The following is a 27,056-nucleotide window of genomic DNA, read 5'->3' on the forward strand; positions in this document are numbered from 1 at the left end:
CTGTCCAAATCCCACAGAAGGCCAGCCCCGCGAGTCTCAATGTGAACTGGGCGCTAACAGTCAGTCCGCGTGTTATCTGTAACACGCACAAGTGTGGGGACAGAACCCGTGGGAAATCACTGCACCTTCCTTTTGGTCTATTTTGCTGTGAACCAAAAAACTGATTCAAAATAAAGTCTATTATTAAATAACAAAACTGCTGAAGAAAGGACTAATGTGCAGCAGACAGGACTTCATGATCTTTACTCTGAATGTCCTGACTTCAAGTTCCTCTTGAAAGCGAGAGTCATTTCCTTCCTGCAGATCTGCCCAGTGAGAACCACCTGGGAAGGGATTTGTGCAAATCCTGTTAACCTTTCCATTTTAAAATACTACCTGAAGTCAAACAATAAAAGTGATTATGTCCTGCCATACCAGCCAATTAGGCAGGCAGAAAGTTTCATTCTCTTTTTACTCTATGCTATGAGGGTAAATTCAAATCACCCTAACTCCATTAAAATCAAAATCAAAGCTTTAGGAGGATTACTTTAACTTAAAATCCAAACAAAAGCCTTAACAGATTTTTATTTTGACTTATGAGAAGACATGGAATCTCTGTTCAAGCACATGATCCTTTTCTCTGTACGCTTATAAAAGCCAATTGTTCGATACTGAACCCGCACTCTGCAGGGTAGGCTGGGCTCTGTTTGATTAAAAAAGAAAAAACTCAGCAACTTAACAGAAGTTTAATTTCTGAGTCATAAAATCCACTGCAGGTCCAGCTGACCCCCATGTAGTCACCTCAGAAATCACGGCCACTTGGATCTCATGGCCCCTGCGAACAAGGCCGCCTCCACAACTGAGGAAATGGGTGTCGTCACTGGCCTGGTCCAGGAGCCACATGCACTGCTAACGCTCATGTCTAGCTGGTCCCAACCAGCCATTTCTCCCCTTGCCACGGGGCTGGGAAGTGTGATTTTCTTTATGGCAGGAGCTCAGGGAGTGCAGATACTGGTGAACACTGATGTCACCAACATCCTTACAACCGCTTGAAACCAAGGCGGCATATAGACTGCCAACTCCCTCTAAGGTTAAAATCAAATCCCTATCTGATGTCCTAACAATTCTGGTAAAGAATTCGGAGAATCTAGTCAAACAAATAAATGGTAAGCTCGCTGCTAATCAAACTGGTTATGTCAAACATTCCAATGACACAAGTGACAGATGAGTGACAATGGCATCTCTCTCATTCTTCAACTGCTAATGGCCAGACAGGCTGTGGGTTAAAATGGAAACTGTGTACTTTAGCTACCAGGGCAGGCTGTCCTTGGAGTGTGAAAGTCAACACTTTGCATTTACACCTCCCATCAGCAAAGGTGGGGGCAGCAGAGACAAAAGAGGATGCACGTGGTCGTTGCCACCAGAAATGGGCGCCCGGCTTCCCCGTCACTCCTCAGGACTTGAGCTCCCTGAACACTTCTGTGCTCTGTGAGAGACTACTTTCCTCAGGAAAACTATTAACAGAATAAAAACACTTAAGAAAAAAGAAAAATAGTATCTGTGGGTGAGAGCTAGGGAAACATTAATTCCTCACCTTCTCAAAAGTTGTTACTCCCCCCAAACATACTAAGCTGACCTACTAAATAAGGTTCAAAACTGACCAGTTAGGTGTGCAAAAGTGCTCGTCAAATAGGACTTTAATTTTAGTGTAACTGATACTGAGCTGTACTGGTGATTTCAACCTGTAAAACTCTTACAGTGATTTCTACTCCCAAATAGCAAGGCCACATTTGTTACAACAGAAACTGAAATATATCAGGTGTACAGTCAAGTATAATATTCTTTTATTTTAAAAAAGGCAAAACAAGAATATGGAACAAGAATAATTTAACAGAATTTTAGAACATTCACTACCCAAATACAGGAATGGATGAGGCAGAATCATGTATAATACAACAAAACCTGTGCTAAAAAAAGGTGTACCAGGAAGATTAAAGAAAAGCAAACAAACATTTAAAAAGATACGACATTTCATTTTTAATCAGTCAAAAGAGAAGAGTTCTAGACAATATCAAATTTAACACACAATAGACTACAGTTACACATTAAATATAATTACCATCTATACATATGCAAAAATATAAAGTTCTATTTCATACAATAAAACCCTTTATAGAAACCACTTTAAAACTAAGCAGAACTTCTCAACTTATATGTGAGGTATAAGTCCTTCTGTAGGTTCCCTTAAAGGTTTTAAAACAAATTGCTAAATCTAAAAACAGTATCCTCTGGTCAGTTCCCAATTTAATGCTACTTAAACAAAATTGATAGTTCGATCACATACTCCTTTAATATTATTCAGGCATCTCTACAATCTTCCATTTTTTCAAGTATGGAAATAGAACTCAAAATACTCCGCAGTACAGTACTAAACAGATGGAGTCTTTACGGAAGAGTTTGCCGTCATATGGCACGACATTGGTTTATTTCTTCAATACATTTTGAAATAAGTATCAGGGTTTTGTTTTTTCTTCCTAAAAGGCGAAAACTAAGATACACTGGACTGTAGTAAGACTTCTGAGTGGAAAATAACCCCATGAATATTGTATCACAAAAGTAACACTGGTAACAAATTTATAAAAGGACCCAGCACGCTACACAGATATGCCCAGGGACTAGAGCTCATCGTGATAGAAATACTCGTCGTGAAGCTGTCGGCCATAGTCTGTGGCTTCACTGGTGAGAAACAAGTCCTGGTTCTCCAGAATTTCGGCCTCCGACAGCTTCCTGTCGCTGTCCAAATCCATCTCGTCAATCAGATGGAGAGCCTGTAGCGCAAAACGAAAAGTATCAGGTGGAATAAGTATTTTCAGCAAGGTGTTCACATTTTAATGTGAACCATTCATATATTCATGCAGTTTGCACCATATTCTGGAGGAGTCTGTAATCAACAGAAGTTAACCGTCTGCGATCGGGAGGTCACGCCCTCGTTACTGTCGCCACAGCTAAAACCACCAGACACTGCAACCAGGTCTGCCTCCGGCTTCTCTCACAACGTCCTTCCTCGATTTCTGCTGGGTTCTGCCTCCTTTTTTTAACTCAAATCCAATTCAGGCTATCTCAAATTTAAGCGAAATGAATATAACCCATTTTGAGCCCATCTACGTAAACAGAAATTCTGTTCTACTCACTGTCCTATCAAATACATACATAATACAATCTTAACTTCTTTGTCCCCTTGACAATCTAAACTAGTTCACAGATTTAAATCAAGATCTAGTAATGCACTGATCCTAACTATGAGGGGGGACCCCCCAAAATGAACAGAATGTACTTACAAAAAAATGCGTATTTATTCTTACACATTTAAACTCCAGTCACCTTCAAGGTACTCCCCACTGGGTGCAGCACACCTAACGAGACGCTTTTCTACTGTTCAGAACAGCTTTTGAACTTGTGGATTTTGATGCCTTTTAGTGTTTTTTTGTTTTACCTGTTCCACATCGGCAAAATATTTCCTGTCGAGGACTTTTTTCATTCGGGTAAACAAAAAAAAGTTGCTCTGGCAAGACTGGGTGACCAGGGAGGGTGAGGCATGGGGTTCGTGCCATTTTTCATCAAAAACTGCTGAACACTCAGCGTGGTGTGGACGGGTGCACTTGTAAATCACCCATCGTGAAATGGGCAAACTCGTTTAAAGAGTCTTCAAAAAAACTCAGAGGCCAAACACAACCTCTCACAATAACGCCAGCTGGCACACTGATCCAGATGGGTTCCTAGAACACTCAGCTATCAGGGAAACCTGTACTAAGAAGGGCCCACCCTCCAAAAGATAATCCCAGTTTTGGGGGGCCCTCCCTCGTAAATAACTTGATTACTTCTTTCTTTGGCTTAAAATTGTAAACTTCCTTTCTTATCAATATCACCAATACGCAGGGGCAGGTAAACACTCTGTAGCACTCACCTCTTCCTGGGCAATGCCCTGATTGTTGGGCACCACCCAGGACAGCAACTCCTGAGGGTCCAGCCTGCCATCGGTATCTTTGTCATAATCGTTCAGGAATCGATCTTTCTCAACAAGTATCCACTCCGGATCCTCATTTGCAGCTTAATATTAAAAAAATAAACAAATACTCATAACAATAACACATAAGAAGTCTGATATATCCCTAGAATAAAGGGTGCCCAAAGAAACAGAAATACTTAACAAAAGTGCTAAAATAAGTACAAACTACATAGTAATTTTCAAAAGCGCCACACAGGTATGAACAACTCTTGAGTTTTTAAATTGCTGCATAGTGTATCACAAACTAGTAATTTTGTTCACTGTTGCTACTTGTTCTGATACCTACTTTCCCAAACTTGATCTGACTGATGCTTTTATGTTTATCATGTGACTACATACAGCTTCCTGTGTGTTCTTACAGGGTAATGCCACATGTAATTTTAAAGTGGCATTCACAGGGGTGCTTTCAAGCAACAATTGTGAAAAAGGACATCTGTTTATAGAAAAGGCTGCATCTACAAATTCTAAATTTCAAACAAATCAGAAGTCACCTTCCACAATGTGTATTTTATATTCCCATTTCAAGATCTTTATGCAAAGATACAAGATTTCATGTAAAAATATTAACCTTTACTTCCTCCATCACTGATTTCATAACAACGTTGTATTTGTCTGAAAATGAAGACATGTTTGAATCTAGACATGGGACGACAGCAAGACAGCCTCCTCAGATAAGGTGTGAGTCCCTCTGCTGTGCTTGTGTTGTATTTAACTTGGCAGAACAAGCCAAAATCAGGCCAAGTTCTTCTTGTTTTTTCTTCTTTACTTCCATTTGTCCCCTCCCCCCCTTCCCCACACAACCCCTAGGCTGCTTACCTGGATCCCGCCTGTAGTCACCAAGAAATTCTTCCAAACTAACAAATCCATCACCATTTTTGTCATGTTCTTCCAAAGCCTCTTGAATGACAAATTCCTATTGCATAAAATAAATTAGTGACAAACTTTTCAGTCCCACCACCATCTGAATCACTCCCGCTGCAGAACCTCCTTAGGAAAACCCATTTTGATTGCCTGTGCTTACGAGCAATGGAGTTTAGAAGCAATGGAATAAGACAGCAAATACTGAGTAACTCTTAGCAAAGACCCTCTCCTACATTTCCAAACACGGTACAATTCTTAAATGCCTGTTCCATTCATACTTCTCCTTGCTCTCCGGAGTTAGCTCTCTCATCTTTCTGCCAGGGCAGGGCCCTCACCTGCCCTGTAGGCCCCATCTGTGCCCACTTCCTGAGAGCTTTTTTTCACACTTAACTCCGGCCTCACCCTAAGCCTCCCTCTCCTCCAGCAGCTCCTCCTCCTATGCCTTCAAGCACGTTCAAGTCCCCATGACTGTGCTGTGCCGTTAAACTATCTTGGACTGCAGTCTTCCTTGCCTACGCTCTCACAGCTAGGCGCTGCTGTTCGCATTTCCTCACTACTTGCTGGTGCCTTTCTTTCTGGACTCAAGCACTACTGCAATGAAAGGACATTCTTAAGTCTCCCATTCTAGCCAAATCCAGAGGCTTCATGGGCATGTGTAGGGAATAACACTTAAATTCAAGTTCCTGGTTTCTTCTCTTCCCACACTTGGTCAACATTCCTGTTTATTCTTTCTTCAAATTTTGATCAAGTTCCAGACCAAGACACATAATGCCTACATTCTCTCACTGTTGTCACTGACCATCCCCTTTCGCAACCTTCAATGCTCCCAACTTCCCTCCGCCGGCCTTGACGGGGCTCAAGTCGCTTGTCTCCACTGAATTTTGGCACTTAATCAAATGGAACCCAGCACTGTTCTCAAACTAGGTCATGTATTTTGTGCCAAGTGTGAAGTCAGAAGCCTCACAATGGCAAGGGCAGGGGTGCTGACGGTGTCCCACCATGGGGAGAGACGTCCGCACAGCCGTGGTGCTGGCAGCAGCACTTGTCCGTGACTGGTTAACAAAGTAGCTGCGCCTCCTGCCCTGACACGTCCCAAGCACAGGGCCCCGCAGCTGGAGGCTGACACCAGGCAACAGACCTCGATACAACTGTTGGGTCTAATTTTTAGAGCGATTTTGTTATTTTAATCTCTACTTCCCAATATGCTCTCAAGAAGCTTGCCAAGTCACAGTGGGACTCAATGTTTGCTGAGTTAAACCTAGAGTGCCACAAACCGCTGACGAGGTGACAGCAGGACTCTCTACACCCAATGTGACAGAAACAGTAGTTACTAGCAGCTGTGCCTGCACCTCCACCCCCTCCATGAAGAGAGATCCAAATGTAACCTTTTTTCTTTTTGTTTTGTCATTTTTTTTAATTTTAATATATTTAGTGATTATGCTATTACCGTTGTCTCATTCCCCCCACCTCACTCCACTCCATCCTGCCCACCCCCTCCCTCCCACATTCCCCCCTATAGTTCCTGTCCATGGGTCATACTTAGAAGTTCTTTGGCTTCTACATTTCCTACACTATTCTTACCCTCCCCCTGTCTATTTTCCACCTATCATCTATGCTTATTCTCTGTACCTTTCCCCCCCTCTCCCCCTCCCCACTCCCCTATTAACAACCCTCCATGGGATCTCCATCTCTATGGTTCTGTTCCTGTTCTAGTTGTTTGCCTAGTTTGCTCGTTTTTGTTTTAGGTGTGGTCATTAATAACTGTGAGCTGGCTGTCATTTTTACTGTTCATATTTTTGATCTTCTTTTTCTTAGGTAACTCCCTTTAACATTTCATATAATAAGGGCTTGGAGATGATGAACCTCTTTAACTTGACCTTATCTGAGAAGCACTTTATATGTCCTTCCATTCTAAATGATAGCTTTGCTGGATACAGTAATCCTGGATGTAGGCCCTTGCCTTTCATGACTTGGAATACTTCTTGCCAGCCCCTTCTTGCCTGTAAGGTCTCTTTTGAGAAATCAGCTGACAGTCTTATGGGAAGACCTTTGTAGGTAACTGTGTCCTTTTCTCTTGCTGCTTCTAAGATTCTCTCCTTCTGTTTCATCTTGGGGAATGGAATTATGATGTGCCTTGGTGTGTTCCTCCTTGGGTCTAGCTTCTTTGGGACTCTCTGAGCTTCCTGGACTTCCTGGAAGTCTGTTTCCTTTGCCAGATTAGGGAAGTTCTCCTTCATTATTTGTTCAAATAAGTTTTCAATTTTTTGTTCTTCCTCTTCTCCTTCTGGCACCCCTATAATGCGGATATTGGAACGTTTCAAGATGTCCTGGAGGTTCCTAAGCCTCTCATTTTTCCGAATTCTTGTTTCTTCATTCTTTTCTGGTTGGATGTTTCTTTCTTCCTTCTGGTCCTCACCGTTGATTTGAGTCCCAGTTTCCTTCGCATCACTATTGGTTCCCTGTACATTTTCCTTTGTTTCTATTTGCATAGGCTTCATTTTTTCATCTGGTTTTCGAACAGATTCAACCAATTCTGTGAGCGTCTTGATAACCAGTGTTTTGAACTGTGCATCCGATAGGTTGGCTATCTCTTCCTCGCTTAGTTGTATTTTTTCTGGAGCTTTGAAGTGTTCTGTCATTCGGGCCTTTTTTGCGGGGGGGGGGGGGGTCTTGGCGCATCTGTTACTTTAAGGGGCAGAGCCTTAGGTGTTCACTGGGGCGGGGGTAACACTGGTTGCTGGGCTGTGACGCTGTACGTGGGGGAGGGGCCAAGAGGGAGCAATGGCACCCGCTCCACTCCACCGGACTCCAATCTTTCACTCTGATACCCACAATGAAACTGGGCCACTCTGGTGCTGGTTCCCGAGTGGGTGGGCTTGTGCACACTCTAGGCCCCTGTGGGTCTCTCCAACGACCTCTCCTGTGAGGCTGGGAGTCTCTCCGGCTGCCACCCCAACCCCCACGGGCGTTTTCAATCAGGTTTGAGGCTTTATTTCCCCGAGCTGGAGCCCTGGGTTGCGAGGTCTGCTTTGCTCCCCGCCGTTTGTCCAGTTTATCTGTGTGCGAATGTGTGGCCACGGGGTGCTACCAGCTGTTCTGCCTGCCCCGCTCTCTGCCACTCTGAGTCCAGCCCTCTCAGTTTATCTGTGCTCGAATGTGGGGCCACAGGGTCTGCTAGTGGTCAGACTGCCTGCCCCGTTCGTCCCACACTCCGCCAGTCTCGGTCCCACCACAGCCATGCGAGTCCTCTCCGCCCTGGTGCCCGTCTCCGCCCCTCCTACCAGTCTGGATGAATGTTTATTTTTTATTTCCTTGGTGTCGGACTTCCTTGCCATTCGATTTTCTGTCAGTTCTGGTTGTGCGAGGAGGCGCAGTGTGTCTACCTACGCCGCCATCTTGGTTCTCTTTTTTTCTTTTTTTTTAAAGATTTTATTTATTTATTTTTAGAGAGAGGGGAAGGGAGGAAGAGGAGGAGAGAAACATCGATGTACAAGAGATACATCAATTGGTTACCTCACCCCCCCAAGTGGGGACCTGGCCCGCAACCCAAGCATGTACCGGGACTGAGAATCAAACCGGCAACCCTTTGGGTTCTCAGGCTGGCAGTCCATCCACTGAGTGACACCAGCCAGGGCTGATGCATTTTCTAAAACTGAAAATTTTCACAAGTGATGTTGTAAACAGAACAGAAGGTTTTAGTGTTACTAATACTGAAAAACCACAGAAAAACCTGCAAGTTAGGGGAAGAGTAATGCTCATATATTACAGAGCATTACAGAGGTTAAAAAAAAAACTCAGTCCTTTACCTCCCCCCTCCCAGTAAGCAACCCACCCCAGGACCCCCTTTCCAAGCCTAATCTTAAGCAGGGAGAACCTGGGATCTTCCAGTCTCTTCATATTCTGGTTGCTATACAATTCATTTTAATGATTTAGTAAAAACAGGTTTTAAAGTTGTGGTCTCTCAATAGTTCTCTTAAAATATTTCTTCCTTACCTTCATATAATCAACTTCTTCAGGATGCTCGAAAGCAATAAACTCTTCAAGATTCAAAGCAGGATCTGAATCCTGGTTAGCTTTTTCAAATCGCTTCTTGTCCTTTAAATGAAGCTTGGAAAATTAAATATTGAACATGTTTAAAGGTATCATCATAAAATATCACCATAAACAATAGTTTGAAAATACAAACCATGTGAATCTAAAGGACATTTTCATACATTATTTTATGTTCACATCATCCCTTTGAAGGTTGCTGGGCCAGTAACATTTATGAAAAGCGCACAGCAACAGGTTCCAGAGGGAGACGCAGGTCGGAGTTCCAGCAGCGCCGCTCACTAGCTGTGCTGCTGAAGGCAAACTGCTTAATGTCTATGGCTTCCATGACGATAAAAGTGGGATAATCTGACACCAAAAGCAAAAAATAAACGTGTGACTATATCAAACTATTAATAAACAGCTTCTGCACCACAGAAACCATTAACAAAATGAAAAGCGATGGGACGACCCTCTCACCCACTGAGTACCCAGTGAGGGCTCCATCTTCCTTTTCCTAAAAAAGTGCACTCAAGTATCAGCTTTTAGGGACAAGGCTACTCTTAATTAATTTCTTACAGCTAATTCTGTAATCAAGAGGCTTGGAAGTCAATAATGCTATATTGCTGATCCTGCATTAACTCTATTCTGAGAATTTCTGTGAATAACTTCTTCCTATAAACATGTGTATTAAACTGCATACTTTTAGAAAGCTCAATTTCAAGTATTTTAGAAGGTTTTAATTCAAGTGTTTCACTGTTAAAAAAAGAAATGTTCTTCTCCATTTTCTGGAAATTAGAAGGCATTCATTCACTGCAGCCACCTTTCTTTTATGACGAGTGATTTACATAGATGCTCGCTTCTTTCCCAGAGACTCAATCTTTTAAACATCCAGAATCCACCGGTCAGCTAGTCACACTCACCTACTTCTGAACAGCTGCTTTTAACTTAATGTTTCATATTTTCAAATAACTAGACAGAATCTACATTTCAGATTCAGGTTTCACACAGGGAAAAGTACACAAACAAGAACTTGAGGTACTTTGTTGAGTCAATCAAGTTATTTTTGAATAAACCTCTCTTCAAAATACTAAGTGCTTGGATTTCCTGATGAAAGAATGGCTCAATTTGGAGCAAAAATGTCCATGTTTCAGCAGAAGGAGCGGAATTTGGCCAATTTGCCTATGAAGAAAGGACCTCTTTCAACAAACTCAGAATTCTTAAAAAAAAAAAAAAATCCGCCTCACATTTCTCAGATTATTTAAATAAATCAAAATGATGTAATCTTTGAAAGCAGCGTCACTCATGGCCATCTGAGGAACACGGTCTGTACGAAACTCATATTTGAGAAGCCGATACGTGCAGCTGCGGCTTCCCCAATGGGGCCAACTTCTGAAAACAAAGTAACACAACAGACTCTCAGCCTCCTGAAACCTCAACACTCTGCTTGTGTGCAAAAACCTCGTATTCTACTGGGTGACAAAACACATTATGGATACAGTAGTAAAAAGATAGAAATTACCAATCATTTATTTTTATATTGTAACAGAAGCTTGTGAAGAACAAAATCGCCATGTTCGGTGGGCTGATGCTCTTCCATGAAGGAATGTGTCATGGGTGATACCGGAACCAAAGCCTAGGTTTTAAAAATCCTGATTAGCTCAGCTAAAGTTGTACCTCACATAAATACATACTGCTTGTACATGCACTTTAGAAGTTAGAGGAACTGAGCTTCGGCCAGATAGGTTCCCAAACTTTAATTATCTGGTTATAAATGCTGACGGTGCATGTTCCTCAATCATAGGGAAATGCTTTTTCAGGCATTTCACAGCTCTAGAGGGTCATGATTCTGCATTATCTCTATTCTCTATATGGAAGGAGTAAAAAAGTAAGATAAAACTCAGGTATCCGACTGATTTTTGCTTTTAATAGACTTCCATATAGAAAAGAATTATTTTAGGGAGCTATTTCATTACTTTTTATGACTTATTCATGGTATAATGTTTAGTCTGTAACTTGACTGACTCAGTCTTCAGCCTTGATTTTTTATTTTGGAGAATAATGCACCTGTTGCTGAGTTCAGCTTTATTCCCCACATCCACTTGTGGGGAATTGCCTCAAAGTCTAATACAGTATTATGATTGGAACTTCACGTAGAGATATATTCCTGGGTTGTCTCAATAGGACCCCTACTGAGAAGTGTTCATTTCAGAGATTCACCCATTCCTTTGGGTTCTTAAGCTCCGTCCAATTCATTCTGCAAAGGCGGAGCCTGAGACTCAGCCCTGAGCGCGGGTGGGGGCACTGCAGGAGGAGCAGACACCGTTGTAAAAAGAAAACAAGAGGTTTATGTTAATAAGTCATGTATCTCTTCAAAGTCAAGATTTTCTTCTCAACACCATAATCTATCACTTCATACCCTCTTAAGAATATAGATTTAAAAATCCCACAAAATACCTTCTTATATTTTGACAGGATGGCAATCACATCTTTTGGGTGCCAAAAACAAAACAAAACAAAAGACCACATGTAGCATCTAAGAACGGTAAGATTTTAAAATACTGTATTTAACTTCTCTGTTGTTCCCAGGCAGGGAAGTCATAGCATCATGTGATGGTTTGGCTTCAGAAAAGCGTCAGAACTTGAATGATATTTTTAAAGATAAGTTTACAGAGTCAGGGAAGACACCTCTTGAGTGGACAAATGTCAAAGATGACTATCATCTCGTTTGCTTTAAGCGCCAAGAAGAGTTCTGGAGACTGGTGAGAGCAGTGTGAACGGGCTTAACCGAAGTGCACGCTGAAAGATGCTTAACGCGGTAAAGGGTACGGTCTGTGCAGTTTACAATGTGGAAACGTTTTTTGAAAGAGTTAATTTACGTAAAAGTATGTGCTTAAATATAGGAATGGGCCTCTTATAACCTTTCCTCTTAGTAAATACGATATACAACTGATTGTTCAACATGGAAAATAAAATATTGAGATATACATTCAAAATACACACACGCAGACACAAAAGACCAATTCTGGAAATGAGGACAAATGATACACCTGACAAGAAGAGGTGCAAGGGTGACGCAGAGAGTCCACAATACATGTACTAAACCTGGCTCGAAAGGAAACCGTCACGGTGACCACGAGGTGGAGCAGGTGACCGGCGGCCTGGAGGACAAGGCAGTGCAGCTGAGGACGTCGGGCCCTCTGTGCTCCTTCACTCGGGAAGGCGGAGTCGCCTGAGCACTCTGCTTCGTGCACTCACCTGCCTGAAGGACTCCTCTTCTGCATCATCCAGAGCTGTGTTCTCATCAAAGTCAATCACCCGATCGTACATCTGGATGTTGTACTCGTCCCAGGACACGGCACCGTCACTGTTTTTATCGTATTCGACAAACTGCTGCTTTGCTTCTTGCATAGCGTAATGTTTGAAAGACATCTGAATCCACGAACTGAGCTCACCTATGAGAAGTTCCCAGAGTACAATCAACGTTAACAGCAATTCTCATACTTAAGGATTTCTAAACCGCCTCTAAAAGAATAAAAAACAGTGTTTGCAAATACTGAATGAGAACTGGCTTAGTTGTACTCACAGAAATAGGAGTAGGAAGTGGGAGGACCTTCTGGAGTCTAAGACTCCAAAAGACCACACTTACTAGGTAACCCAAGTTCAGAGCGTCTGCGTGGGATTTGTTTGCTGAGGATCTCCAAATGCGTAGGAAGCCCCCAGTTCAGTAAGTCCTTATTAAATGAACTACCAATTGGCCAAAAGAACACTTGACTTCATAAAAAAATTATCCATAAAATTGCAAATACCTTTGCTATCACAATCATCTCAGAAAGCACAAATCTTTAATTACCTATTTAAGTATATATTAGAGAAAAAGTGTTTTTTATTTATGAAATCAAAATTTTCCTTTAAAATAAATTTAACATTGAGTTGAATCAAAACAGTACTAAGGAAATGACAGACGGTAAGTAGATGTGGCCTAAACTGAAAAGGTATTCAAGTGACTGAAGTCTAAGAAAGAGGTCACAATTTTCGTCCACCTCGTCGAGTCCCTGGCATTAGGGAAGGACTCCTGCAGTCGACCTGACACCAGGGAAGGCAGAACTGGAGCAAGCGGACCTACAGTGAATAAATATGACAGTGCACAGCACCTCCATGAAGGCACGAGCAAGAGGGGCCCTCGCCTGTGCTGGCCTGTAAGGACTTGATATTCAGACTGAGACCTGAAGAACGAGAAGCCGCCCTGGGGGGAAGTGAGGGTGCGGTGGTCACCTTGGGAGAGGAGAAGGTCTATGCAAAGACCCTGATGCACAAGGACACACACACACACGTACATCCACACAGGTCCCCTGCTTTCCTGCAAAGACCACCTACCTAAAATATGTAAATGTACACATATATATTTAAAATCACTCATTGAAAAAATATTTGAGGGAAAAACAGCTACAGTATTCTCGTTTAACCATGACACTAAAGCATGGAGAGGCAACTTGAACAAAATTATGGGTAGCAATTATGATTTAGGCCCTCCTTACAATAGCTGTCTGTCTTAATTTGGTACCTGAAAGTTTCTAAATCTCATATATCCACTTTCAGATCAATTATTAGAAATGTCTTCATAGAGCCATTTACTCTACTGCATTATAGAAAAGTGGGAGGAGAAAAATATTTGCAAGGATAGCAGCGGTACACCTTCGGTGGCAAGAGTGGTACTGCTCCACTGGTTTGGGGGGCACGTCAGGTGAATAGAAAAGTAGACACTTTTTTGTCTCCCCTGAAACTCTACATCAGGACAGAATAGTGCTCAGACCTCACACCATCTATACACATTGTCTCTGATCTTCAAAACATGGCAATTATAATTGCTAGTTTGAAATTCAGGAAATTCAGGTTTCGAATTGAGGACTCACAGCTGGTACGCGGCAGAGCGCACACTCAAAGCTACCTTTGGCTTCAGAGCCTAAACTCCTTCCACTGACCTTTGCTGTCTCCCAAGAACCGGAGTCTGGTCCTGGCTCTTACAGTGCAAATTAGCAGACTCTCCCGAAGGGTCCTCAAGAATGAGGATTTATTCCAGTTTATTTACAGAGCTCATCGTGGCCAATACAATGCAGAATGAACAGTAACCAGAAAGTTTGCTTCAGCTTTGCGTAAGGGGATGTTCACACTCTCAAGTTTTTTGTTTTGCTATCTGTGAAATGAACATTTGGACTAAGTGCCTTTTAACTTTAAATTTTTAAAAAGTTACTCTTGCCGTGGCAAAGGGTTGCAGTTTGACCCCCTACTGGGGTGCCTGTGCTTTGCCTGCGGGAGGCAACCAATTGGTATTTCTCTCTCTCCCCCTTACTCTCTCTCTAAAATCAATAAACAACAACAAACATATCGTTGGGTGAGGATTAAAATATCTTTACTACTGAACATTTAATTATAGCAAGCCTTTATAGAGATACCATCAAGTCTGCCGAATCAAACTGTTCTGTGTGCCTCCTAGTGTAACCCAAGAGTTCCAGGTTTTCTTGTTGTTCAAGTAGAGAGAATCAGAACCTCGATATTCTTAAAGGCACCAATGTGAATACTTTATTGACAACCCACCTTAAGTCTCTCAGTCGGAAATTCTCTCTCCAGTCACTTCATTCCTTAGATGCTGAGCCGCATTAAAACAGGTTGTAGCAAAGTAGCTCCTATTTTTTGTTGAGGATCAACTTAGAACGTTGACAGGGTTTATCACTTGAATTAATCAATGAGAGGCAGATGCACAGCATTTATTTAGAATATTCTTTTAATAATCTGTGCATTTCATTTCTGCCTACAGAATCTACTTAAGATCACTGAGATTTTTTTAAGTGAAGGGTATGAAAAACTGAATTAAGATCAGATTCTAAGTCCTGGCTTTACCACTGATTTGCAGGCATTCATGGACTTCGATTTCTTCATGTCTCCAAAGAAAGGTGGACAAGATAATTCCAATGCCCTGACTAGCAGTAATAATTTGTGATAAACGTAATTCACATGCAGCAGGTCTTTCTGTACTTGCTTATGAAAAGAAGCAAATTCTTATAATTCTAAAAAAGAATGTATCGAGAGCCATAAATAACTTAATACCTTAAGTTGGTTTTTGGCCCGTCCCTAGGATGAATCATTTGTTGACGCTGACAGAAGTCCTATGAGGAAGACGGTGTTTGCTCACCGCATAACCTGCACATACATGGACGACCTCGCTGCTTACATATTATTAAAGAAAGCACTGAGTTTTACTTGGTATCCTATGTCCAAAGATTTGCAGGCATTCAAGAGGGAAGGGAGTTGGGGGGATAGTAAAGGGTAAAGGGGGTGAAATATATACATAGTAAAGGGAGATTTCACTTTGGGTGGTGGGCACACAATCCAATATAGAGATGATGTAATGCAGAATTGTACGTTTGAGACCTACATGATCTCATTAACCAATGTCGCCCCAATAATTTAACTTAAAAAGTAAAAATAAGTAAAAAGTAAAGATTTCCAGGCATAAAACTACTCATTATGTGCTTTTTACCCTCTCACAGTACCTCTAAATAGCAGGAACACTCGCAATGTGCCCTCAACAGTCACCCCCTCTTAAATGTGTGTTTCTGTGTCCATTGTTTGTGCGGGACGTGCTTACTTTCAGTGAGAAAGCCATCTGAGTCCAAGTCAATTTTCTTTATGATTGACTTCAGCCTTTTGTGTTGCTCCTCGGGGGTGAGTTTAACATATTCGTCGACTTCTTCCTTCGGAGGGTAAGCGATACACAGGGGTCAAGCATTACTACCAGTAGAGCAAAATGGTGGAGCAAAACACGGCTACCAGACGCCTCCCAGGCAACTCAACCTGCTCTCCGAGGCCCGTGTCCCTCCACACCCTCGGTGACCCTGCCTTGTGTGGGACGAAGGAGGGCCTCGGGATCCCCAGGGAGCGGCGTCCGGCCCGACGCCAGGCTCAGGCCTCCGGGGACCCAACGAGGCCACCCTCCCGGCCCCGGCCCCGACCCCGGCCCAGCCCGGCTGCCTCACCTGGCCGCCCAGCAGCGCCTCGCGGTCATAGTCTGTGCGGTGCTCGCCGTGCGTGTCGCCGGCAGCGGCAGCGGCCGTGGCGCAGAGGAGCAGCAGCAGCAATCCACGCGCCGCGGGCCTCAGGCCCAGCCCCATTGCGCCGGCTGCCTTGGACACTGGGTGGGGGGGGGGGGGGGCTGGCGGCGCTCGGCGGCGGCGTACGTGGGGGCACGCAACGCGCGGAGGCTGGGGCGCCGTTCCGTGAGTCCTGCGAGCTGCGGCTCAAGCCACGACTGCGCAGTGCGCCGGCCCGGCCACGCTTATATAACCCCAGTGGAGAGGGCGGGGCGCCAGTCCGGGTAGCTGATTGCTCCGTGGCGAGTGGGGCGAGGCGCTGGAGGGGAGAGCCCCTGCGGGCGGGGAGAACCCCTGCGGGCGACTTTCCCCCACTGCACCCGGCTGGTCTAAGACCGGCGGGTTCGTGCCAGAAACTCCAGTCCGCTCCACGAGTCTGCCCCCGTTTCCCTCAGTAAGAAAAAGGCAGGAGATTCTAACTACGGTACAGTAGTTAGAAAAAGATCTGCCCTGGAGAACCAACGGGCAGTATCCGTTTCCCAGTATTCAATGTATCTCTACTGATTTATTTCAACAGAGTAGGACGAACTAACGTACGCACATAGCAAGATATTTGTATCCGATGCTCAATTTCGTGACTTAACAGTTCTGTGAGTTTAGCCAAGTTACTTGGCCCTTGAAAATCTGTTCGCTCATTTAAAAAATGAGCATAGTAATAAGACTACCTTAAAGAGTTGCGAAGATTAAATGATACAATGCAGTCAGACAAGTAGTTGGCATATACGGTGAGGTGTCAGCTTCACATCCATGCGAGTAGAAATGTAAACGATAATTGCATGGAAAGAATAGCTAGCTTAGCAAGGACCTGGAAACCCTTTTTCAAGTAGAATACAAGTTTTGCCTGTTCTTGAACTTCATATAAATGGCATCACACAGTATTTACAGCTATTGGTCACATGCCCTTCCGTCCTAATGGAAGTACAATAGCATGGTGTCGTGAAAGAACGCGGACACATCCTTTTTGGATGCTCCACAACTTTGAATAAGTGACTTCGTATTTTGAAAACTCTTTTTAAAATAGAATAATAAAACCTGTCTAATAAGTTTTGTGTGGGGAGTACTCTATGTAAGGTGTCTGACCCATAGAAGGAGCTCAAAAAATTTTAAACATTCTTTAAAACATTTTTTAATATATTGATTTTTGAGAGACAGGGAGAGAGAGAGAGAGAGAGAGAGAGAGAGAGAGAGAGAGAGAGAGACAACAATGTGTAGTTCCATGGTTGAGTCTCCATAAGTGCCCTGACTGGGGTCGAACTTGCAAACTTGGTGTATCAGGACAAGGCACTAACCAACGGAGCCACCTAGCCAGGGTCTGAGGCTCAAAATTTTTTACTTTTCTTCCCCCCCCTAGAAAACTCCTACTCAACCTTCGAGATCCAGCACAAGTGTTTCCTGAAAGATGCCTTTTCTAACTCCTTGCCACCAAAATTGTTGGTCTCTTAGGTCTCTGTCCTGTCATTTTGCTTTGTATGTTCTTCTGCTATAGCAATTAATACAGTCTACTGTGACTATTGACATTACTACAAGAACTAGGGAGCCTTGAGGTCAGGAACAGACCACTACAGGGCAGTCGATGAAGGAACCATTTAGACTGAGTAATCATACAACTCGAGGGATTTTCTTGGTTTAATCTATTAATCTTTTGTGGGGAGAAGATGTGAACATTCCAGGGTTAGGGAGAGGGGATAACCGATGAGGATGAGGCCCTGCCTACCTTTTATTAAACTGCAGTCCCTACTCCATCCTCCTGATCCTTATTTTATTTACTGTAGTGCTTATCACCTTATCGTAACTTGTTGTGGTTACTGTTTATTGTCTGTCTCCACCCAGCTCCAAGAAGGCGGGAATTTTTTAAATGTAGTTTATTTACTAACTCCAAGCATCTAGAACAGCATCTGATATGTGATAGGTGCATAATAAGCTTCTGTTAAATAAAATCGATGAAAGAGTAAGTTTCCTAAAAAGGAAAGAGGGGAGAGGAACCAGAACATAGCCAACAATATGGTTCTGTCTTGTTGACCAGGAAACGAATACACCTGCCAAAAAGGACTCCTTCTAGTTAGTTGGGCTCAAATTCATAACCGTTCTTAGCAGAGGTGCCTCAGGCAGGCTGCACTTCAGTGAAAAGCCACAGACTGGGCTGCCAAACCTCCTGCCTGCAAGTGGACTCTTATTATAAGAGAGCTAGGATCAAATTGGACTGATAGGATTGATAGGCCTAAGACTTGGAATCAGAAGCTGAGCCTCACTTACATCTCCATGGACCAATCAGGGCCCATTTGTACAGAAATAGGCCAATCAGGGACGGGGGGCGGGCAGTATCGCCACATAAACCTGCTACATCTCTGCCCCAACACAGCAGCACACTCTCAATTTCCGTGGGGACTGGTTTACCTGGCAAGAGCTGGGGTGCCTCAACCTATAACATCACTTCATCCCAAACCGGGGACTCCTGTGGGCATAGAGTTGGTGAAAGCACCTTCGGTTGACAGTTTTCACCACACCGACAGTCCAATTGTGAGGTAGTCTCCATTGCATTCTATGACTTCCCACCTGTTGTGACAAGGGAGAGGGAAGGGTGAAGCGTCTGAACTCCCGGTTGGATAACGATAATTATGATCTAGAATCTAGACTATAATTTTTGTTCAGAACTGTGATTTAAATGTTTTGTCGGGTGTCTACTCCGCCCTGCGAGTCTGACTCCCAGGAGGGACCGTATAGAGCTTTCCGGAGTAGTCCCGCGTGGGTTCTGAGGCGTGTCAGCAGGTCCTTCTTCGGTGAGACTCCCTGTGGGGATAAGACACAGAGAGGGAAGGGACCGAGTACGGGAGAGCGTGCAGGTTGCACGAGGTGGCGGTGCGAGCGCAGCGCAGAACTCCTCCGCGGCCCCTCCTCGCGGGATAATGCGCTTGCGCGCGGGAGGCCGGAGCGCGGGTCACGTGGTGCGCCCCAGTGACCCCGCCCCTTTCCCGGCGGGACGCTCGGTGCCGCCCGTGCTGCGCCGGGCGGCGGGGGTGAGTGTTCGCCGGGGCGCGCGTCCCGAAGACCTGGCGGGCCTGGGCGGGGACGCTGGCGGGCGGAGTGCCTCGCGGGCCCGCGGGGGGCCGTGGCGGCGGGGTACGCCCTTTCACCGCTCCCCTTCCCTCGGCGTGCGGGCGGAGAGGGCCGGGAGCGCGACTGGGGGAGGGGAGCCGGCTGCTGGGGAGGCCCTGAGGGGTCGTCCGGGGAAGCCTGCGGGGCAGGTGGACAGGGCGGCGAGGTGTGCGGGCCGAGGGGATATGCTCCGGGAGTGTCCCCCCTCGGCCAGGGGTTTCCGGAGGAGCCTTCTCGCCGGCCCCACGCTGACGGGATGGCCGCCGTCCGCTCCCTGTCAGCGGGTTTTCCGCGCTTTTCTTACACTCTACCGGTTAGCAGGGCGGGAGCGGCGGCCCAAAGGATGAAGACCCAGTGGGGCCTCGCACCTGTCAGCGCCTCCTTCCCGGCACCTCGCCGGCTCCTTTCCCCGCCGTGCGGTGAGAAAGCGGGCCGGAGACGGACCCTGGATCAGCACCTGCTGCCGATGGGCTCCCGAGACGCGCCGCCGCCTCAGAGCAGCTGCCTGTGGCTGGTGGCCCGCATTCCCCTTCTGTTCGTGCCCAGCGATTGTCCATAAAAATAGCGGTTCCGTGGAGACATCTTACTGTATAGTAATTCTTTGATTATATTACTGCTTGTTACAGCTCACATATCGACCTCACCAACACTAGCTATTTCATGCTCATAAACAGGCCAAGGTAGAAGGATGGGACGGTCGTTTGCTCCGGGTATGAACGGGGAAACTGAGGCCGAAAGAGGTTATTTCCTGTCCCAGCCCCCCTGCTGGTACGCGGTGGATCTGGGATTAAGCTTTCAAACCCGAGATTGGTCGTCTGAGCATTATCCCCCCTGCTTTGTATTTCGTCCTCTGTCCCTGGTATTTATTTTTTCTCTTAACTATGACTTTCTCAAAAGATGTGTGGGGTGTCTTGATTTATGCCACATAGTGAAATGGTTTGCATAATAAATACTCAGTGAGGAATTAGTCTGACTTAATCAGACAGCCAATTGGTAATGATTTGGAAAGTTGTTTTTGTGAGAGGAAGTGTTATTTGATGGTTTTGAAAGCAGACTGATCTCAGTTTGAATCCCAGCTCCATGAACTGCCCTTTGGCAGGTGGTTAAGTTCTCTGGTGCTTGATTTCCTGCTCTGTAAAATAGGGAAAATATTTTCCATCTCATACATCCGCGATAGTAAGTAAACGAGGTGTCTTTAAAGCGTTTATAGCTGCTCCTGGCCCATAGTAAGTCCTCAACAAATGCTTGCTCCTTCCCTGCCTTCCTTCCTTCCTTCTTTCCTTCTTTCTTTCCTTCCTTCCTTCCTTGCGTGTGTGCGTTGAGCTGTAATTATTTATTTTCTCTGGTTAACCACCTGCTGGTTTAGGTCAATTCACCTGCTGGATTATGCATGAACGCATAATCAATGTTACTACAAAAATGCATTTTTAAATAACTCTGGTGACCATGGTCCAAAGGATATAGTGTTTAAGAATTTTTTTTTTAATTTACTGGTGTTTTAGAGATGAAGAGGAAGGGAGGAGAGGGAGAGAGAAGAGAGAGACATCGATTTGTCGTTCTCCTTGTTGATGCATTCATTGGTTGATTCCTGTAGGTGCCCTGACGAGGATCAAACCTCCAACCCTGGTGTACTGGACCAACGCTCTCACCAACCGAGCTACCCAGTCAGGGAAAAGATGTATCCCTTTAAGCACAGACTTCAAAAATGTTTGTTCTAGGGCTGCACCATTATAATATCACACAGAGTGCTTTCACTGCCCCAGAAGTTCTCTGCTTTGCCCACTTATCCCTCTTTATCAACAAGCCATTCAACTTCTTTTCCTTCACAATCTTCGTTGAGAGCTTACAGTTTCTCTGACCCTGTCTTATATGGGTGAAAGAGAAGATTGGGCATTCATCCTTCAGGCTCTGAAGGTGTAGTAGGAGAGAAAACTCTCATACAAGAAAAATGGGGAAAAGAGGATAACATTTACTGAGCGATTACTATGTGTTAGGTTTTACATATTGTATAAAAAATTATTTGGGCACCTGTGTGTGTCAGATACTGTTTTAACTGGTCGATACTCTAGTATGCTACCATTTAACTACGTAAAGTATATGTTATTGTCCTTACAGAATAGAAAACTTCCGTTCCGAGGGATTAAATGACTTGTTCACAGCTATATAACTAGTATCTAATAAACTGGCCAAATTGGATTCCATCCCACATCAGTGTGCCCTCTTTCGCACTGTGCCATGCTTATTTCAGCATACACAGGTCTCACCTGATCCTTCCAACAACTTTGTGAGTTGGGGATAGCCTTCATTGCCCCCCCAAGCTATGTGCCCTTTTCTTTGATTCAATTTTATTGACGTATAATTTACATACAAAAGTGCACCCACTTTTTAAGTGGACAGTTAATATTGAGTATCCACAACTTCATACAGAGCTGTGAACCACTACCACAGTCCCGGTGTAGAATATGTCCATCTCCCAGAAAGTTCCCTTGCACCCCTTCTTTCTTTTCATGGCTGACCAATATTCCATTGTATGCATATACTACTTTTTAATCCATCAGCTGATGGACATTTGGGTGGCTTCCACTTTTTGGCTGTTATGAATAATACCGCTGTGAATTTGTGTACATTAGTTTTTGTTTGGACTTATGTTTCCATTTGAGGTGCTGCATTTAGAAGGAGCAAACTCACTTGACAAAGGACAAGTGGTCTTGGCGGTCGTCCCAGCAGGTTTGGTTCCAGTTGTGGCTTGCTCTTCTGTGTGCAGTACCTCTCCTTACAGGGTTAGGACATTCTTTTCAGCCATTTCCCTGCCCCTTGGTGTTCTGTCCACTGGCTCTGCTTCGGATTCCTTGGAGTAAAGATCTGGCCACGTTAAGTAGGTTCCCTGAAAAGTAGGTTCTGTTCTGTGGAGAGTCTTACGTAATTGGCAAATAAGGTATTCTGATAACATCTCACTTTTTGAAAATCCCTAAGAAGAGTTTACACAGTGTTTCACGTACTGGGTTGAGATTCATTAGTGAGTCATATGTCAACGCAGTGAAAGCATTTAAATGGTGGAACAGAGGAGGAAATATGAGAGTGTACCTCACACAACAGGGATAAATACTACTTCATGAAACTTCTGTTTCAGTTAAACATGTGTAAACTGAGTCAGGGTATAAAGTGTTGTGTGTGTGTGTTTATAGATGGTAGGAAAAAGTTTGAAGCCTCAAGTTTGGGATATTGTGGACTATTCATGTAATAACACTGCTTTTGTATTTAACTTTTTTTGAGAGCATGGAATATTTAAAACATGCTATATTATATAGAAATAGGCGGTATGAAGTAGTAATTTTATTTTTTGTTAATACAATGAAAAATGTGTGTGAATAGGATTTGTATCTTTTTATGAATAAATACGACTTCCTGACAATGTCATGACTAATAGTCTCTCTATTTTATTCTAGGAGTCACACCCCATGGGTTTATGTGATAAATGAGCTTCTCAGCATAGAAGAAAATAAAGAACGATGGTAAGTGATTGAACTATCTTAAACACTAACCTTAGTTTTTTTTTGGCCTCTCTCTTTCCTTTCTTTCTTCCATCTATTTTAAAGATATTCTTATTTGTTGATTTGAGAGAGAGAGAGACATCAATTTGTTGTTCCAATTATTTATGCATTCATTGGTTGATCCTTGCATGTGCTTTGACTGGGGATTGAAGCCGCAACCTTGGCATGTCAGACGATGCTGAGCTACCCAGCCAGGGCTCTTCCATGTATTTTTGATTTATTATCTTTTCTGATGTAGTATTTGTTCCATAAAGATATTTGATAGCACATGTTTATTGTAAAGCACGGTAATACAGTATACAACTGTGAATGTGGTATTCAACCTGAGAGTCCCAGGCTTGCTCCTACCATTTGTGGGACCCAGGGCAGAAACACAAATGGAAGCCAGCTTCTTTTATGTCCTAATTTTTAGAAGTAGTAAGTCGATCCATGCCACCAGATTGACCTGCTTTTCTACCCGGGGCTGAGCCGCTCTGAAAGAAGCAGAGGGCAGGGTGCAGGTCTCTGGATCCCGGAGGGGCACCAGCGTGGTGAAACACCCCACACAGCCTGGACAGATAGCTTCCCGTTCCCCACGCTTTTCTGACTCAGGATTTTCAGGCAGTTCTAAGTGTCTTCTTACACTATCCCACTCCGTTAAAGGAAAAGGACGGAATGGAGCTTATAGGGGAGCCCTGGCTGCCTACACACCTCCCGTGGGAGATTTAGAGTGGCCATTCTTAGACAAAATTAGATGTTTTTACTCCCAGCACAGCGGCTGTGATCTATCTCCTTCCCTTTTCTTCCCTCATTGTGTGGACTGGGGGAGTCCCAGTTCCGTTTGTGAGTCCCTCTTCATTCCTGTGCACTCAGTTAGTTACTGATCAGCTTTGGGTTTTGGTACTTTGACAGGTTCAGTCTTTGAAAGTGTAGGGCCCAGGGCAGGAGTGCGTCTACCTGTGTTCTGCATCCTTTTCACCCTGACCCACTCTGTGCTCCCCGCACTGCGCTCTGCTTTATGTCTTAACGACATACAAGTTCTAAGTTTTTGATTTTTTTTTATCTGTCATTTGGGATTATTTTCCTTCCACATGTTATATCCTGAGAATTTCCTATAGTGAGGGGCCTTTTAATTATAAACTCTGTTTTTGTTTACCTAAAGATACCTTTTTTCTGTCCTACTTTTCAAACATGGTCTTGCTCAGCATAGAAGTCCAGGTTGCCAGATTTTCCTCTCAGTACCTTGAAAAAAATTATTCCACATCTTCATTTTGATCTTCTGATACTTCTTTTTCTGATTTTTATTTCCTATTCTATACAGCATGTCCATGGTTCAAGATGTAAACTGTAAGATAGTATTCATTAGAGGAGTCTGATTTTCATCTCTGGTCTTCCTCTTCCCGTGTGGATAATCTTTTCAGTTTTTAAGGAAATTGTTAAAATACACATACAATTTACATCTGAATCATTTTAAGGGTGCCATTCAGTGCTATTTAGCAGGTCCACATTACTGGTTAACTGTCATCGCTGTCTCTCTCCAGAGCTCTTTCAGCAAAACTGAAACTCGTACCTATGAACCAGTAACTGCCCGCTCTCTGATCGCTGGCAGCCATCGCTCTGCTTTCTGTCTTTGCGATTCTGACTGTTCAAGCCCTGCACTGAAGTGGAATCGTACAGCAGTTGTCTTTCTCTGACTGGCTTATTTCAGTTAGCATGCTATCCTCAAGATTGTCGCGTATGTGAGAACTTCCCTTGTAACACGGCACGGCATTCCATCGTGCGGACATGCCACCTTTTGCTTGTTGATTCATTTGCCGGCAGACAGGGTCGCTCCCATGTCTTAGGTGCTGAGAAGAGAGTCACCGGGAACGCGGGTGTACAGCTGTCTCTCTGAGGCCCTGCTCTCAGGTCTGTGTGCTGTATACCCAGACAGGGATTGCGGGGTCATATGTAAGGTCGTTCTAGTTAAAGATGTCTCAGGCCCTGAGTGGTGGGGCTCACTAGGTTGAGTGTGGTCTCGCAAAACGGGAGGTCACCAGTTTGATTCCCGGGTCATGGGCTCGGTCCCAGTTGGGGCATGTACGAGAGGCACCCCATCAATGTTTCGCACTCTCCCTTCCCCCCCCTTCCCCTGTCTGTATAAATAAAGATATAAAATCTTTAAAAAAAATTTTTTTGAGGACCCCCCATACCGTTTTGCACAGCAGCTATACTATTTTTCCATTCCAGCTGATAGTGCACAAGGGCTCCAATTTGTACCGTACGTGTCCTTGCCAACGCTTTTTTTTTTTGACAGTAGCCATTCTACTGGGTGCTGTGGGTAATCATTCTTACTAGTTTTTTGTTTATCCTTTATTGCTTATGTTTTCAAAAAAGCATGTATATAAATATGTATGTGTATATTATACATTATGTATCTATCATGTACATAATTTATCACATAATTTTATAATTTAAAATACAATTGTGAGACATGCTACGAAGGAGGATGGGTTGTTTCATGTAGACAAATGGGGGCGTGGCCAAGTCCAGGGGTTGAAGAGACCTCATTCTGAGAAAGTTACTCTTTTTTAATTTTTTTTATTTTTGTCTTTTTTTATTTTTTATTTCTTTAAAGATTTTGTTTATTTACTTTTAGGGAGGGGAAGGGAGGGAGAAAGAGAGGGAGAGAAACATCAATGTGTGGTTGCCTCTCAGGTGCCCCCAGCCCGCACCCCAGGCATGTGCCCTAGATTGGGAATTAAACTGGAACCGACGACCCTGTGCTCAAAGGCTGGCACTCAGTCCACGGAGCCACACCAGGCAGGGCTACATTACAGTGTTTAAAACTATTAAGTTACTACTGGCACTTCTGGAAGAACAGGATTATTAGAAATTACTAGAATTTGAGTGTTGTCTTCCTGAGAAATATAAGAAATAATGAATTTATCTGCCAAATACATTTTATATGTTGACTAATCCAATAATCTAATACATTCTCTCTTTTCGTACACAGGCCTCATTCCAGCGCTCCAACAGTCACGACAAAGTGAGGAGAATAGTCGCAGAGGAGGGTCGCACGGCCCGGAATCTGATCGCTTGGAATGTCCCGCTAGAAAGCAAAGATGATGACGGTATGTGTCAAAAATAAGTTTCATTTTGTTGTCAACGAGAAGGTTACGTTTAGTCCTAAACCACAGATACACTGAAAACTGTTTACCATTAGAAAAATCTTGGGCAAACTAGTATAAATTAAAGAAGAAGTAATTTTTATAGCCTTTTTATCTGATATACAAATGGTTTCAGGAAAGTGTTGTTACTAATTTTACTGTTTCACAAAGGAATGAATTTGGGTTTGTTATATTATTATGACTAGTGGGTTAGGGTTTTTTTAAGTTACAGGGAATTAGATGTTTTTTCTTTCATCAAATTCTTATACAAATAAAAAATAGATAGCAACATTATTACTGCAAAAGTAACAATACAAACCCTAACCATGTCTGTGGTTGCTGTGTGTTATAAATGTTTTGTTAAATTTCATTGCCATTTTCCATGTGCTACTCAGACCACAAAGCAGTCTGGAGGTGTTTTTATTACAGTTGCTTCTATTTTAAATAACCATAAAGGGAAGGAAAATACAATAATGAATCACACGTGTAAATAACATAATTTTGCACATAAATACATAAAAAATTAGCCGGTACAATTTAAAAGCTTCATTTATGCTAATTGTGAAATAACAGAACTGTAAGTCCAGAGAATTACAACTATCTGAATATCTATAATAATTACAAAGAAGAATGTTAACTTCATAATTTTTGGTAGGGATTATTTTATATCGTTAAAACTTTCCACTTACAGAAAAACATTTATTTATTTGTTTGTGTGTTTATATAAACAAACATCAGCCTGGGCGCTGGCCGAGTAGCTCAGTTGGTAACAGCGTCGTCCTGATACACCCAGGTTGCGGGTTTGATCACGGATCACCAGTAAAGGGTGGTGGAACAAAGAATCGATGTTTCTCTCTCTCTCTCAAAAATATTAACAAGTCCATAAAAAATAAAAGTTATAAAACAAAAGAACCACTTGTTCTTGTTTTATGGCTGCAATGTACTCAGATATTTCTGAGGATAATAATCAATTTTTTTAAGTTTTCATCTGTTCTTTGGGGTTTTTTTCCTCTATTTCCTCTGGTTCTTATTCTAAGCTGGTCGTTACTGGATCGTCTATAATGACAGGCTGAATAAAGGTTTGTGTAGCTGAGTGCAGAGTTCTCTGCCTGCATGCCTGATAAACATAAGGAGGTCCACGTACAGGCAGATAAATTGTGGACAGGTACTATGGTTCACTTCATTTGTACTGCATCAGGGG

At 43.5% G+C, this 27,056-nt stretch overlaps 2 protein-coding genes across 8 annotated transcripts in view; one reads left to right on the top strand and one right to left on the bottom strand.

Moving 5' to 3' along the window:
* Positions 1 to 1,801: 1,801 nt before the first annotated feature.
* On the bottom strand, positions 1,802 to 16,239 carry RCN2 (reticulocalbin 2). 2 transcript variants are annotated; one of them, XM_053913026.2, is made up of 7 exons: positions 15,970 to 16,239; positions 15,582 to 15,687; positions 12,194 to 12,390; positions 8,900 to 9,001; positions 4,862 to 4,958; positions 3,944 to 4,086; positions 1,802 to 2,807 (listed from the first exon to the last, which is right to left on the bottom strand). In XM_053913026.2, the coding sequence occupies exons 1-7, from the start codon at positions 16,102 to 16,104 to the stop codon at positions 2,655 to 2,657; spliced, it is 933 nt and encodes a 310-aa protein (XP_053769001.1). In that variant the 5' UTR covers positions 16,105 to 16,239; the 3' UTR covers positions 1,802 to 2,654. The 2 variants fall into 2 exon arrangements, with proteins under 2 accessions (XP_053769001.1, XP_053769000.1); XM_053913025.2 differs by having other exon boundaries at positions 8,900 to 9,013.
* Positions 16,240 to 19,053: 2,814 nt separating this feature from the next.
* Positions 19,054 to 27,056, top strand: part of SCAPER (S-phase cyclin A associated protein in the ER) — a 147,886-nt gene continuing 139,883 nt past the window's right edge. For 2 of the 6 annotated variants that reach the window (XM_024561821.2, XM_024561822.2), the window contains exons 1-3: positions 19,054 to 19,097; positions 22,623 to 22,688; positions 25,702 to 25,819. In XM_024561821.2, the coding sequence (XP_024417589.1) occupies positions 22,686 to 22,688; positions 25,702 to 25,819 (121 nt within the window). In that variant the 5' untranslated portion in view covers positions 19,054 to 19,097; positions 22,623 to 22,685. Of the gene's footprint in view, positions 19,201 to 19,293; positions 20,036 to 20,072; positions 21,904 to 22,622; positions 22,689 to 25,701; positions 25,820 to 27,056 lie in introns of those variants that run through there. The other 4 variants (XM_045196662.2, XM_045196660.2, XM_053912302.1 and 1 more) reach the window with 4 other exon arrangements.

Source organism: Desmodus rotundus, chromosome 10 (genome assembly GCF_022682495.2).
Source record: "Desmodus rotundus isolate HL8 chromosome 10, HLdesRot8A.1, whole genome shotgun sequence".
Lineage (NCBI taxonomy): Eukaryota > Metazoa > Chordata > Mammalia > Chiroptera > Phyllostomidae > Desmodus > Desmodus rotundus.